General features: G+C 35.0%; 1 protein-coding gene across 1 annotated transcript in view; it reads right to left on the bottom strand.

Moving 5' to 3' along the window:
• The window catches only part of LOC138696892 (guanine nucleotide exchange factor DBS), a 57,584-nt gene extending 43,237 nt beyond the window's left edge, over nt 1-14,347 (bottom strand). Inside the window, exons 1-4 of the mRNA XM_069822359.1 lie at nt 14,125-14,347; nt 9,318-9,395; nt 4,346-4,460; nt 1,246-1,336 (exon numbers count right to left, since the gene is read on the bottom strand). Of these exons, the coding sequence (XP_069678460.1) occupies nt 1,246-1,336; nt 4,346-4,460; nt 9,318-9,387 (276 nt within the window). The 5' untranslated portion in view covers nt 9,388-9,395; nt 14,125-14,347. The remainder of the gene's footprint in view (nt 1-1,245; nt 1,337-4,345; nt 4,461-9,317; nt 9,396-14,124) is intronic.
• Between the last annotated feature and the right edge of the window lie 1,736 nt (nt 14,348-16,083).

A 16,083-nucleotide genomic window follows, 5' to 3' on the forward strand; every position in this document is an offset into this window, starting at 1 on the left:
AATAGCTCTAACAAAGTAAACAAAAGACTAAATGAGAAAGAAATAGGTTTCACACAGTACTGCTACAGTATTAAAACCTAGTGGTATATTTTATTTATCCTTAGTCTCCTATTTATTTTGTTTTATGCTCGACCATGCCGAAATATAGTAATTATAAACCTGGTAGCAGCCCTTTAATGTATATTATTAAAGTACACCTATTCATTAAAGTTCAGGTTTTCGATTATTCTCGGATATGCAATCGAAAGACAACTAGGGAAACGTCACGAAGGCTGGAAATCCAATACTGTTGCAGAAGGTTATGTTCTGTTACTATAATGAGCGTTAATTGTAAATAATATTCAAATAAATTCAATTTGTCATCTCGTTTTTCAATTCTAAATCAATTTCCAGGTTATATCAAAATTAGTTCATGTTATTCTCTAGATTACATCAAGGTCAATGGCATTACTGTTCCTCGGAAAAAATCAATACTTTCGCGTCTGCGCACATCTCACAACTTACGAGCTATGCACAAGGTCACTTCCGATCTTCAGTCAGATACGAATAAAATGAATACTTCTGAATAATTTCAAGTTAGAAATATGGTCGAGCATAAAAAGTCGTATGAACCTTGCCTATAAAGGTAATTAAGATGCTCGTATGAAAATTATGAAACTCGCTTGCGCTCGTTTCATAAACAAACATACTCGCGTCTTAATTACTATCATTATAGGCTCGTTGCATAATGTACTATTATAGTTACATCTGTTTTTTTTTATTGTTACCATAGTGTGTTATGTTGGAGTCAAATAAATCTCTTGAATTTTGTTGCCATTTATACACACTTCAATAGATCCTATTCGCCTATTGTCAATATTGCTTGTGTTTCTGTTGAAAGTCGCTCAACCCATACTCTCCATAAGACTACAATGTCACGTGTTCCATAAGCTAACTCATCTCTCTTAGCAAACCATAATGGTGGATTTACTTTCCAGAATGGAGAAATTTTTACACTGACAATGGCAACTTTCTGACATGCTAACTGACATTTAAGCACGATAATGATAATCACGTTGGAATCATCACATAGTACTAAATAACTTACGTTCTTTTTTTATTTTCACCAAGCAGTGACAGACAATAAAAAAACAAAAGCGGTAAGTGGGAATCATTTAAGTATACAAATGACTGAGGAAAAATAAAATGTAACACTAAGTTCTAATATACATATGCCAGATATAAAGAGTGGTTTATGAGACTTACTGAGATTTTGAGCAGGACGGTCTTGACCGAATTCCACTTATCATTCCGACGATCTATCACCAACACAAAACCTGAGTCCGCCTCCTGCATTCTAGAGGGAACGAGAGAGAGAAAAAAGAAATTTATTTACAAAATTTTGTACGAATGTATTATCATCATGCTTCTACATTAATGGCGTCATGTACATAAAATTTCGTGGCATCAAATTAAAGGATTATAGCTTTCATAGTTCAACGTAAATAACCTGTATTTATCTACATAAAGCATTAATATCATACAATACAAATTAAAAAGTATTAAAAATGCATCACTTGAAATTATGTCCGAATTGAACATATTATCATCTACAGTGTTAAAAAAGACGAACTCTTAGACCCTGACATACATTCGGTTTATTATTATTATTATTATTATTATTATTATTATTTTTTATACCTCTGATTGAGGTTCTGGCTGATATGTACATCTATTATCAGGCAGTACATCTCACTTGACGATATGTCAGAGGAAGAACAATTGTTTGTATGCATCTGAAGTCTGATTAGTGGAATATGTAGCTAATCGGCGATGTATGCAATGGAGGGGGAAAGGAACTGGCCACCCTACCCCATTACCTCCTGGCCTAGTTGCCTCATGAATGATCCCTTATTGGTGTTTATTTGTATACCAATGTATTCTACAGTATTACAGTGATGTTTATTCTTGAATGTAATTTTTTGTACTCAGTGTGGCACCAGTGTATGGTATGAGCTCACATACGTAAGAAAGACTTGAGTATTCAGAGAATCAATTCACTTACAACTCTGGGACTGTCCGTAAATATAATATTAAAATAAAATTAATTCTTTCTGACGGAATTGCAACTGTGTCAATCTTAACCATAATAATTATATTATGGAATACTTAGAAGTTATAATCTAGGATTTGAAATAACATCTCAGTACAAACAATTACTTAGCTAATAATGTAAAATGAAATTATGGCAAAAAATGTGATGCCTACAACATTAAATCGACCTTTTATTACAGCAATATATGTTCTGGATTAACCAAACTGACTTGACTCAAAATCAGTTTTGCAACTTTGTCAACCTGTCATCTTATTCCAGTCTTCGTAAAATATTTGAAATTTCCCACACTAGCTACTACAGTGCATCTGGGCCATACGTCCACGATGACTGACGGCCGCGTACCCATAGGGAAGGCCGTGCTTTGCCGCTGAGACAGCAAGTGCGCTCATACAACTGAACTCGTTAAAACTTAGGTATAGATAATACATCATCATTTGGTACTCACCCTGCTCACAGAAAATGCTGCAGGTGATGTCCATTTCCTTGTATGCATATTTCATACCTTCTCAAGAAATTGTCAGTCAAGTTCTTTATTATTAACTTTTCTTAACACTCAAGTGCAAAAATAAAGCCTGCGATTGCATCTTTGGACTGTAATTCATGCCATGATGGAATTCTGTATAGTTTTAGTTTCAATAATTTTACTGGCACTCCCACAGATGCTTTAGGAATCCCTGTCTGCTGTGCTAAACATCTCACAGACTTGCATGGGCTATGCACTAATGCCACACCAATTTCATCCAGGTTTTCCTCTGTAAGAACACGGTGCTTTTGTCGTCTTTTTCTGTCATTCACAGAACCTGCTTCATTGAATCTATTAAATAACCTTAATATTGTTGTTTTAAAGGGTACTGGCTTGTCAGGAAATTTATGTCTTAATTTTCGCCTTGTTGAAGCATATGATTTTCTATTCTTTATATATGTTTTGTATATGTAAATACATTCCCTTAATAAATAAGTGTTTTATTTATAAAGTCCTAGTGTTGATATGAATGGAAGACCTTGACTAGCTGCACCAGCATACATGTCGTCTTAGTGGTAAAAGTGCGGCCTCTCACACGGCCGGTCCATCATCGTGGATGGTCAGTCATTGTGGATGTATGGCCCATATGACCCAGACGCACTGTATCTTATCAACAATATATGATTTGAAGGTTGAATAAAAAAAATATTGGTATATATAGTCGCGACGCTGTTATTCCCAGCGTGACTCCTCCTCTTTGCTTACGTCTTAGGAAGTGAAGGCTCTATAAAGTCTAGGTAGGTAGTATCGTTCGCCATTTTTGTTCTTTCGTTGCCTAGCTACCATACGAGGAATCTATTTGCCACACCGTTAAACATTATCATGTCGTAGCTCCTTTGATAATAAATCAAATGCACTGTAATTCAGCAAATAATAGAGCAGTAAATAATGTCCTCGCGTGTTTTCTGCGAACGCCAACGAAAGAGTGAAAATGGCGGGCGATTATATTAAGTATTTATCGAGCCTTAAGAAATGAATAATGTCTTCATAAGCGAATCACAAGAAGCACATGTTTAAATGTAGCGGACTTGCAACGTGATTGGCTGCCGGAAATTAGAGCAACGGGACTATAGTAAGCTATTCTGCATCTAATTAGAAAAACATTTAGTCTTTTTTAACCGAATCGTCGGCTTGGGTGGCGCAGTCGGTAGAGTGCTGGCATTCTGTTCCCAGGTCGATGGCATTTAAGTGTGCTGATATAACCTTGGCAGTTGCGAGCATCATTAAATAAACCTTTTTTTTTTTTGTTTAATTTTGTTGTTGTTTAGTCAACTTTCCGAAGACAGATTTGAACCTCACAAGTGATACCAACATAGCACCACTTATGAGGCAACTAGGCCAGGAGATAATGGGGTAGGGTGGCTAGTTCCTTTCCCCCTATTTCAGTCTTAAGGACATTTATGCTACAATAAATTCTCTCCTAGATCTTACAATAAATTAAGATACATTGTTCCCTATACATTTATTCTATTTATTTATTATGACAATTTTTTCAGTCATAAAACTACTAGAGAGATATTTTTAGAAGTAAAAATGCCTTTTAACACTTTTCTACAAGATCTCTAAATATTGGATACAGAACATGATTATTCCTTTAATAGCATCATTCTTCACCTGGATTCCAATTTGGAATAGTATGCTGTAGTACTTAAGTTATGCTGACACACAAGTATTATGCTGGAAAAGTCTCTGACACCATAAAAGTGTTAGGTATGTAATTTACTTACGAGGGCACTGAGGTCAGGTACTGAACAAGGCGCTGATACTCCGCATCTCCCAAACTGCAGAAGTTTCCGAGATCTGGAAATGTGATGATTGGGCACCCATCACGGGATTTTCCACCTATAATGTAAAAATTCATAAACGCAGATAATTTTGTATTTTAAGCACAATATTATATACAAAGATGTAACAAAAGGTAAGGTCAATCATTATGTAGGTGACAGAGGACCTAATTTGCTGCAAAAAAGAAATAAATAGATAAATAAATAAAATAAAAAGTTAACAAGATTTGTCTGAATTAGTCTCCGTTTTTGAGATGAACTATGACAAATGTTCCTTTGACTGTCATAGTCTGTACACCGATTTGTCGTTTTATTTCGCGAAGTATGCTCTCAGTTTAAGCTCCACTTCTTAGTTTCTCTTTAGTGGCCAACCCTCATGCACTGTGTCACAGATGTGTGACAGTGGCACAATGTCCAACACACTAATGTGCAGAGGTGCACTCATCATGAGTGACTAAGTGGCCGGGATCTGACGGAATGAGCGCCGTCTTTAGTCACTAAGTGATTATATACACATATATTGTGATGTACCGAAGTACATATGATATATCCCTGCAGGAATTCTGTGTTATCAAATGATGAACTGAGAGGATTTAATCCGGCACCGGAATTGGAATCCAGTGTGGTTTGGTGGATAGAGCGTCAGCACGTAGAGCTGAAAACCCGGGTTCGAATCCCGGTGTCAGAGAGAATTTTTCTCCGCTCCACTGATCCTTCATCATGTGATAATGCAGAATTTCTGCACAGATATGTATTATGTACTTCGAGATATTGCAATAACTTAAGAGATTCTCCAGCAGTATTCTTCAGTTAAGTTTAACGACTAGTACATGTTTATTTAAATTGAGATAAAACCTGTAAGAAAAAGTAATAACTTAATAGGACTTGAACCCAGGCCCGCTCGTTTTACAGTCAGATATGTTATTACTCCAAAGTGGTGGACAAAGGAACTATTTACATCTTGGAATCATTTGTGTTTCTGCATTATAATAAATTTTACTTCTAAAAAGTAATCGATTCTGTATTTACAACTACAATGAAACACGTGTGCATGAAGATAACAATTAGGACTGGCTAACAATCTTTTGGCTTTGATGTTCAAATTACGAATAAAATTGCGCGCAAGAACGTCTTACATTATGATTGCTTTAAAGTTCAAATTAGTACGATTGAGTCTAAAAGCATTCTCTTGTATGCCAATTTAATATTGTAAAATATTTGAACAACTTCATGTAGAAAAGTTCGTGTGGAATGGAATTATGGTTTGTGTTTACTTATAAATGTAATGTGAAATTACATTAATAATGTATTTTGATCTTCATATTAATAATCCGTATACTGTACCTTTGAAAACGCTGACGTAACAATGGCTAGTTATCGCAGCGCGAATAACAGCAATTGGTGAATGGCGGTATTGATAGTTGGTTCTCGATATAAATGAACTGGAGGCGAGAAGTTACTGTGGATTTCTGTTTCTATCGAGGTTCTTTGTTTTTTTCACAGTTTTTTTTAATAATATGATTGTGCACTCGTCCATATACTGTATTTATTAAATTATATATAACCCTTTGTCATGTGGCTTCAGTAGATATTTTTAGAAATTAAAACTAATAAGAAACTGTACGCAACTCGGTGGTACAAGAACTTTCGTCTTAGCTAACCTATGCTAAAGTGAAACGAGTACGCAAAAGAGCTTGGTGGAGAACTTTACTTGAAAGAAAGCAACTAGGAAAACGCGGTTCAATCCTCAGCATTAAGGTAAGTGCTATAAGACTAAAAGATTATCATAATTATTCATTTCTCCGACTACCATCTGTTAACGGTCACATAATTCTTACGTTAATGTTATGTTTTATTTAACGACGCTCGCAACTGCAGTGGTTATATCAGCGTCGCCGGATGTGCCGGAATTTTGTCCCGCAGGAGTTCTTTTACATGCCAGTAAATCTACTGACATGAGCCTGTCACATTTAAGCACACTTAAATGCCATCGACCTGGCCCGGGATCGAACCCGCAACCTTGGGCATAGAAGGCCAGCGCTATACCAACTTGCCAACCAGGTCGACTAATTCTTACGTCAAACGAAAGATAGCCTAATGTGGTTTAAAGACATTTACAACCAAAAAAAAAAGGGTTATCATTTTTTCACTCGCGAGGTCTTCAATGTCCTTATACAGTATGTATTGTAAGTTTGTTCAATTAGGTCAAATATGCAAGTAGTGTACTTGTGGCGCGCACGCGCGCACACACTCACGCGCAAGCGGGGGGATTCACGAGTTACCACCACTTAGACTAGGGAGCATATTTTGAGCAAAAAATATCATATAAACATGGATCCTATTCTCAATATTTTCAGAGTTACACTAAGTTAATTGAAATTAGTTTTAAGGGTAAAAGAATAGCCTATTACAGATAGAGAATGAACTATTCAGAAGTATCATTCCTTTAATTGGTTGATATTCTGAAGCTAAAAATGTGTTAATTCTATATTGTTGCTTCGTACATAAATATTTTTTTTTCGATTTTTAACTAAAAATTAGATTTTCTTAAGCACTTATCACACAATTGTTACAAATCATGTCACTCTTGTAAACTCTTCAGGAATGTAAATTAGGATGGACAATTGGACTGCAAAGAATCAAGTACCTAGAAGTCTTGTGATTTGTAACAAATTGTTGTGATAAGTGCGTAAGAATAATGTAATTCTTAGTTTAAAAAAATTCTGTTCAGAGCAACTAAGGAATTAACACATTTTTAGCTTCAGAATACCAGCCAATTAAAGAAATGATATTTATGAATAATTCATTCTCTATTTGTAGTAATTCTTTTACCCTAAAAATTAAATTAAAAAAGGTATTTTACTAATAAGTTCAAATTAGTTTAATTCTGAAAGTATTGAGAATGGGATGCATGTTTATATGACTTTTTTGCTCAGAATGCCTTCAGAAATAAGCTCCTTTAATTGCGGTAAATCCTCGTGAATCACCCTGTATATATTCGACAATCCAATGAAATGTATATAGGGCTAACATACAAATCAGGTACGTTCATTATAAAATGAAAATTAATTTCGTAAATAGGCCTGAATAATTTAGCTTATTTACATGTCAGCCTGTTAAGGGAAACTGTTAATGAGCTCAAACCAAAACATCTCCTCAAACTGGGCACATAGATCTTCACAACAAATAAAAAAAAAAAAAAACATTTCTGATTGCTCATCATGTAAAAAAAAAAGGTTACATTTACTGAACTTCAAATTCTGTTTCACAAATCTTCTTATAAATTCTACTGACAAAAAATTTATAATTAGGTCAGTCTCTCTTTCCTGCCACACGAATTAGAACAATATTTTCTTCTCTTATTTCTTCTAAATTCGCTCGAGCAATCAACTCTGTGTCATTTACAGTTAAAATGACATCATTATTATCATTAGCACTAACACATTCGACTTATCTGCAGTCTCTTCTGAATTATCTTCTGGAAACAGAACTTGTGGCTTCAACTTCTTCTGTTTCTGAAACTTATCCATCCTATTTCTCTTCCCACTCAACTTTCTTTTTCTTCCTTCTATTTCGGTTTTCTCTGGTGTATCTGTTAAAACGCGTACCTTTCCTTTTTCAGGATTATGAGTTATCCTTTTCCTGGGAGAAGTATAATTTAGCTTTGTAGGGTTCGTCTCTTGATTTTTAATTTGCTGCGATTGCTAGCAAAGCATGTTGAGAACACGATCTTATCTCGCATGTTACGTGACAGTGTGGGGGGTTCACATGCATGATAAGTATGATAACACAACTAGATACTCTCTCCAAATAAGCGCGATTGCTAGCAAAGCATGTTGAGGACACGATCTCATCTCGCATGTTACGTGACAGTGTGGGGGTCACATGCATGATAAGCATGATAACATAATTATCCTCTCTCGAAATTTAGCGCGTCTGGTAGCAAAGCATGTTAGGACACGATCCTATGTCGCATATCACGTGACAGTGTGGGGATTCACATGTATGATAACATAATAGAGATTGGATAAACTGTTCTTTTTAAGAAACAGTTTCGACTGTAACTGTTTCATGAACGAAACTGTTCCAAAATAACAGTTTCATAAGAATATGTTTACAACATCAGTGCCAACTGTTCCAACTGTTTGAACCTCTCATCTGCTTCGGGAACATGTTTCAAGGCCCTTGAATCGCCTTTAAATCACCTGTTCAGTGTACTATGACAACGAAAGATAGTTTTCGTAGGTTACTAAGTAAATAACTACAATTTAAAATAAATCGATTTTAGTAAAAATAACCCTAGGAGAGTTTAATATGGATGACAGCCGATGATATTTTTCGCGGTATATTAATAATTAACAGTATGTCAGGGCACCATGAACATATTCTCCATCAATGGACAGCTAATAATTAGGAGATTTATTAGGGAATTTGATTCGTAGAATTAAATTGCGCAGTCCTACATAGGCTACTGTTGCACGAAGGTCGTGTGGGACATGGATAATATTGTATCTACTTTCGATTGGAGGTCAATGATAGCGCTACACATGGCCTTTGCAGACAACAAAGAAGAGAAAAACTGTTTAGAAACTAAACTGTTTATCTGTTGGAACCATGTGGAACATTGAAGTTATTAACGGAGCAATGTAACACTCTTTGGAACAGTTGGAACAGGTTATATCGCGAAACTGTTTCGATATGAAACAGTTTCAAATAAACTGTTCCAACTTTTTTTACCCATCTCTATAACATAACTACTTTCTCGAAATTAGCGCGATTGGTTCTTAACGCAACTCATATGATTAATAAAAACTGATATTTTTTTTGTCTACCTATGTGAGTAGTTTGAGGAGCAGTTTCTACATGAGGTCATTAACAGTTTCCTTGTGATTATCAGACAACTCCGTTAACTCACCTGTAACAATGGCATACTGCGCATGCAAGAGGTCAGCAACGTCTCTCACTGCTAACTCTCCACCCTCCATCACATCATCTGAAAAATTAAGTTGCAAAATACTGATGATGAAACTAAACTGTTAGAGTCTAAAATATTCAGCAAGACGAATGATATGGGTTATCAATTGTGATTCTGTATGTTGGATGGGTGGGTTGCAATTTCCTCACGAAAGAACCTTCCAAAATAGTACAGAGTTAGGTCAAACTTCCCTTCAATAGCTGTACCTTGGTAGGCACTGTAAAATGGGATTAACTACAAAAATTAGCTGTCACTACAGGTACAAGTACGTATTAAAATGATAATGTTGTACAATCATAGCTACATTGTGTCTAACTAGTAGCCAATCTGTCTCTAATGTAATGCATGATGTGGTGCATCTGATTTACATTCATTAACATATAAAATGGTTATGCAAACATTGGAAGTACAGAACACTTCAGACTAAGTTATACCGTATTTACTCGCGTAATTCACGCAATTTCTTGACATAATTTTGTGTTCTAAAATGGGGATGCGTGATTTATGCGAGGAAAATTACAGAATAGCTAATACAAAAACTTACAAGGAAAAAATGGGCATCCTACACTGGATTTCATCATATGCTATTTAACTTTACAACACACACTTTTACCGATATTTCTATAGTCCGCAGGTACAGAAAATTCCCAAAATGCCTTACAGGGGTCAGAGATGTATTGTGTCTTGCAGTTGAGGACAATGCGAAATGGATTTTTTCGTGAGAGTATCGGCCATAAAGTAGCAGAAAAATCGGACTGGAGCCTCTCCACTGACACTAGATTAAGACCCTCAGTGTAGCAGGGAGCAATGCTAAATCGGCCATTCAAAGATATTAAAGGAAATTTCTCTCAGTATGGAACGTTCTTGAAAAAAAAAAAAAATATAAAATATTACCGGCCAATGCGTGAAATATTCCAGGATGTAATTTTAAAAATATGATAAAAATTCAGGTGCGTGAATTCTGTGAGTAAATACGGTAATACGAAATCTTGTGTTTCAGAGTTGGTACAGGAATTCCAATCTCGAACGACCCCACTGCTCTGGAAAATTCATATGGGGAGTTCACACATGAATCCCAGTACTCGGATGATCAGACTGACGCTGTACCTATCACACTATTCTGTATTTATCACAGTCGAGCTAAGTCTAAAACAAGTACATTGTGCAGTAGAGCATGTTATTAATGGATACTTGCTACTTATAAACAGAATCAATAGTGTCAATTTAAATTTGTGAGAAACTGTCTGGAATAAACATCTCAGGCCAGTCAGTTATAAAGAGATTTGTTTTAAGTTTGGCACTGGACAAGAAAGAAAATAGAAGAACTGTTTTAACAAAGGAGAAATTGAACGAAACTGAAAGACTATAGAAAGAAGTCCAAGAGAAGCATAGTGTGCCATTTCACGTGAATCCGCACATACAACTACAACATTACTGAAACTGTAACCATAGGGCTATAAGATTTGAGTAAGTCAAAGACTGAATAATCCTGATAGCAATGCTAAAATTCAGTTCTGTAATTGGTTTCTGCAACATATGGCGTTGTTAGCAGGAGAGGAGATTACACTAAATAATATATTACTGGAGCTAAATGACAGCTGTGAGCAGTATGGGATGAAGACAGATGCAAACAAGATGAAGTCCATAGCTATCAGAAAAAAAAAGAAGGTAAACGTTAGAACCATGTGGGAATACTTTTATAAATGGTTCCACATGTCGAAAATTAAAGAAAATCATGTTGAAAAAAATTCCTGCCCTTTATTGCATCTTAATAAGGAAACTTGTCACATAATTTTATTCTGGTGTCCTTGGTCTTTGAGAAAAAAAATGAAAACTGTTAGATTTAGTAATTTCACCTTGCGTTCCCTTAGGCTGAATTTATTTTCTAGTTACACAATGCACAATAAGTTTACAGTATATTCAATGATGTTATTTTCCTCCATTCCTCTTTCACAGCAGAAATATTTATATAGTTCATATAAGCCTTCTCTAGTTGGCAAGCCTTCATTTCTTAATTTAATCTCACAATATTCTTTTGTCAATCCCTCAAAACTATTAAATTTTGAAATGTAGAAGATCGTTAAGTAATTTCTAACTAAATCCAAAATGTTATTATCTGTTAGTCTTGAGAATGCATATCTGCCAAATTTGAATTGTTTGTTAATTCTGTGATTTTTCTATCTTTTAATAACTCTTTTCTTTTACAGCTATTATATCTGAAACGTTTGGACAACTTCAAATACTTGGGATGTACTATAGGAATAACATTAGCTGCTGCCAAGAAGTCAAAAGGAGGATAGCAATGGCAAAGGAAGCTTTTAATAGAGAAAGGAGCATCTGCTGCGTACTTTTTGAAAAATGCATCTTCTGTGTACCTTTTGAAAAATAATTAAGGAAGAGACTAGTGAAGTCCTTTGCGTGGAGTGTGGCACTGTATGGGGCAAAAACATGAACATCACGACGAAGTGAAGAAAATTGACTGCAGGCATTTGAAATGTGGATATGGAGAAGAATGGAGCATGTGAAATGGACAGACAGAATAAGAAATGATGCTGTGCCAGAAAAAGTGGTGAAGAAAGAAAGAATAATGCTGAAACTGATCAGGAAGAGGAAAAAATGGCTGGGCCATAGCTACGAAAGGACTTGCCTACTGAAGGATGCACTGGAAGGAATGGTAAATAGGAAAAAAAGTTCCAGGCCAGGCAGAAGAAGATATTTGATTTTCAAGTCTGAAACCAGCCTCTAAATCAATTTCTTCGTTATATTTTTCATGTTCCTTTACATAACTGTTAAATGAATATTGGTATCTTAAAATATGACATAAACCATTTTTCTCAAAGTCTTCCCATTGACTGCATATCAAAGGTAGGTACTAAGTTAGTTTTGCAGATTAACGAATTAGGCCTTACTTATTTATGGCTTCTAAGGAACCCCGTGGTTCATTGCCGCCCTCACATAAGTCCACTGTGGGTCCCTATCCTGAGAAGATTAATCCGTCTCTACAATCATATCCCACTTCCCTCAAATTCATTTTAATATTATCCTCCCATCTACGTCTCTGCCTCTCCAAAGGTCTTTTTCCCTCCCGCCTCCCAACTAACACTCTATATGCATTTCTGGATTCGACCATACATGCTACATGCCCTGCCCATCTCAAATGTCTGGATTTAATGTTCCTAATTATGTCAGGTTAAGAATACAGTTCTGTGTTGTGTAACTTTCTCCATTCTCCTGTAACTTCATTCCTCTTAGCACCAAATATTTTCCCAAGCATCTTAGCCTATCTCAAACACCCCTAACCTTAAAAAAAAAAAAAATAATACAAAAATATAAATTTCAAGGATTAATTCTAAATTTTTGGGTGCAATATAATTTATTTAACTTAACTCTCTTCTCTGTTATACAGCCACAGTGGTAAAGGTGTGTACAATGCTACAGCAATATTTTAATTATTAAAATATAACTTCTGCTAGCTTCCTGGTAATCAGTCAAATTCAATTACAACCGGGGGTAGTAACACACGGACGTCCTAACACATAGTTTTACTGAAAATAATGAAATTTTAAATTAAAGAGTGTAAGTTTGCCTATAATCTTTCAACCCTGAGGGCAGTTCTGTTTGAAGGTTCACGTGATAAGCACATTATTTGAAATAATAAATAGATTAGAGATTTAGTTAATTAAGTGCTCAAGCTATGTTTGACTTAAGGTGGGGTGTGGACCGTTACACATTATTCATTCTATGCCATCGTAAAATATGCACCGATGATTCTGAGGAAGACTGAAACTGACATTTGTTCTACATTTGGTAAAAACTATAGCCTGTCATAATGGCATTTTTTTTTATTTATCTTAAAAAAAATGGCCATTGGCTATTTCATGATTTTTCAAAACTCAAAATTACCGGTTCTGAAAAATGACGGAAAAAACAGTTTAAATTTCTAAACCTAAACAATACATCACAAATTTTAAAAATCACTAAATTGGGCAATTTCTACAGAAGAAAATTTTGTTTTCACAAACATAGCAAAAGTTATAGGCATACTTTTATTTGTATAACTACAATATCTACAAAACGCGTAATATGCAAGACTGTATATCATAAACTTGAACAAACCAAACCTGTCATTGACCTTCGACTTTAGGATAACTCGCTTTCTGTCCATCTACCAAAAGAACGTAGACTATGCACGGCACACCAAAAACCTGAACAAACCAAACCTAATGTCACTGATCTCCGAACTTACGAAAACTCGCTATCAAAAAGAGTATGTATGTATATGTATGTATGTATGTATGTAAGGCATACCAAAACCCTGAATAAACAAAACCTAACCTGGCACTGATCCTTGACATGAAAACTCGCTCATCCCACAGTTCCATAATATGGACCTCTGGGTGGTCAACAGAGCCAATATTCTATCACGAAACAGATAAAATTACAAAAAATCAAATAAAGACAGAGCAAACTTTTTACTTCTTGACTGACACTTCTTAATCATAATTATAGCCTAGGCCTAAATGCGCCTAAACCAGTGACAGAAATACACAATTATCCCAATTTTCACAAGGGAAGCCAGGCCAGTATTAGAGTGCAAATTATAATATGCTCAGTGAATATTCAATTTATAGGCCTAAATACAGGTGTAGGCATAAGTACAGTAACATTTGAATTTACAGATAGGATGTGGTTACTCGATATTTGTATAATACAAAAAGGTTTGAGCTTACGAATCTATTAGGCCTACCTTATAATCTGTATGTATCATATCAAAAATCGTAATACACAAACTGGAAGTTAATTAATTCTATAGCATTACCAGTGCTTGTCAAGCGTTTTTGTAACATTATGTACAAAAGAAATAATATTAAGTTCACGTAGCATGTGATTTGTACTTATTAACTTAATTTATTTCAGAATTTTAACTACAAACAATTACTACTGCTTACACGTCACCTTCCATGTAACTGTCACAAGACAACTCATGACCTTATCAGGAAGAGCGGGCAGAATGGGTGCTCGTCAAAACATATCAACAGCTCGCATGATTCATTTCCTGCATGTTCAACCGCATATGCAGCGTTGAGTAATGTATACGCTGATATTATCGTTTCTATTAATGTTTATAAGAGATATCTCGCAATTTTTCTTATTCGAGGAAGTAATACGACTCTAAATAAAATATGACTAATTTTGATGGAATGTCATACGCTATATTCAACCCTGAATCCGAATGTATATTTTTAGAAGAGAAGTCTCTGTTCTTGACGAGGCTTGGGGGCTAGGGTCTTAAATTCTTGAGCATTTTCTCGGGGTTCTCCCGTTTCCCTTCATCATTCTACTGTAACTTTCCACTGCCAATTTCAATAATATTTAATTGCAATAATATTCACCCAAAATAGTGTGGAGTGGCGTAGTATAATGGCGCTCACAGATGGCGAGATGGCAGCAGTTTGAGGAGGCACAATGCTTTAGATACGTCCCGTCATTATTCCATAAAAGCATTAATTGTCCCGTTTTATAAAAATTTAGCAATACCGGTAACCTAAGAACTGATTTCAAATTTAAGAGTTTTATTTGTAATACGATTAGGCTTATATTTTATAATTTTATACATTGTACAAGGATGGATAGGAAAGTAATGCACAATAATTTTCTAATACAAAAAATACACAAATGAACTCACATCTTCATGTCCATTCTTAAATTTTCTGCACCAGTCCCGTACAGCACTATCACTAATAATAAGTTCCATAAACACGACACAATCAGCAATAATCTTTTTTCGTGGTAAATCTGGGATGTTATTACCAGTACTATCTAGCAGAATGTTTCAAGGTTTACCTTCGCTTTTCTTCAGGAATTCCTGTTTACAAAAGGACTGGACTATGTGTTTGATCCTGATTTTTGAGTCATGAAAAGAGTTTGTATTATCCTGAGTTTGTCTGATGTTTGTTTCTTATTTAAAATATAAATGAATAGATTTTTCGAAGTTAGTTTAAAAAAAATATATTTTCTGATGTCCAGACCATAACAGAAGTTTTTTCTGGAAACAAAAATTATGGCTTTTTGTGGGTAATATTCTGCTTTAAGTAAAATTTGTGCAAAAAACTGAACTAATTGAAAGGCTAAGTGATATTACATATTTCGGATATAAGTTATCATTCTTTTATGAATTAGATTAGTGAGTCCCAAACTTTCTGAAGGCACGGCCCACTTTTGGACGAGACATTTGTTTGCGACCCCCCCCCCCCCACTACAATACTAGTACTTAATCCCATTTGAAAAATACATATCCACGTAAAATTGAAAACGACAATGCTTTTGCTCAAAATTAGTGGATACCATTATTTTACTGGTACCTGTAGGATGAGAAATTGGAATATGCAAAGCTATTTTCTAATTTTCTTTGGCTTCTTACATTGCTTTCCTGCTGTTATTTTCGAAAATTTAAACACTTTGAATAGTGGTTTGCAACATCCAGAGATAAAAGCGACGGATTTAAGAAGAAACTTGATTTCTGGTCAATATCATTTGACAAAAAAAAATAAAAAAAAAATTGATTCATTCTAGCGTTTTCAAGAAGTCATGGAAAATTTAGCTACCTAGGTATGATCCCACAAACACCGAGTTTGTTTTTGAGGACATGCAATTAAGTTTGCACAATTCTATGAGCTTTTTGAGTATTTTCCAGAAAAAAACTCGA

Source organism: Periplaneta americana, chromosome 3, assembly GCF_040183065.1.
Source record: "Periplaneta americana isolate PAMFEO1 chromosome 3, P.americana_PAMFEO1_priV1, whole genome shotgun sequence".
Classification (NCBI taxonomy): domain Eukaryota; kingdom Metazoa; phylum Arthropoda; class Insecta; order Blattodea; family Blattidae; genus Periplaneta; species Periplaneta americana.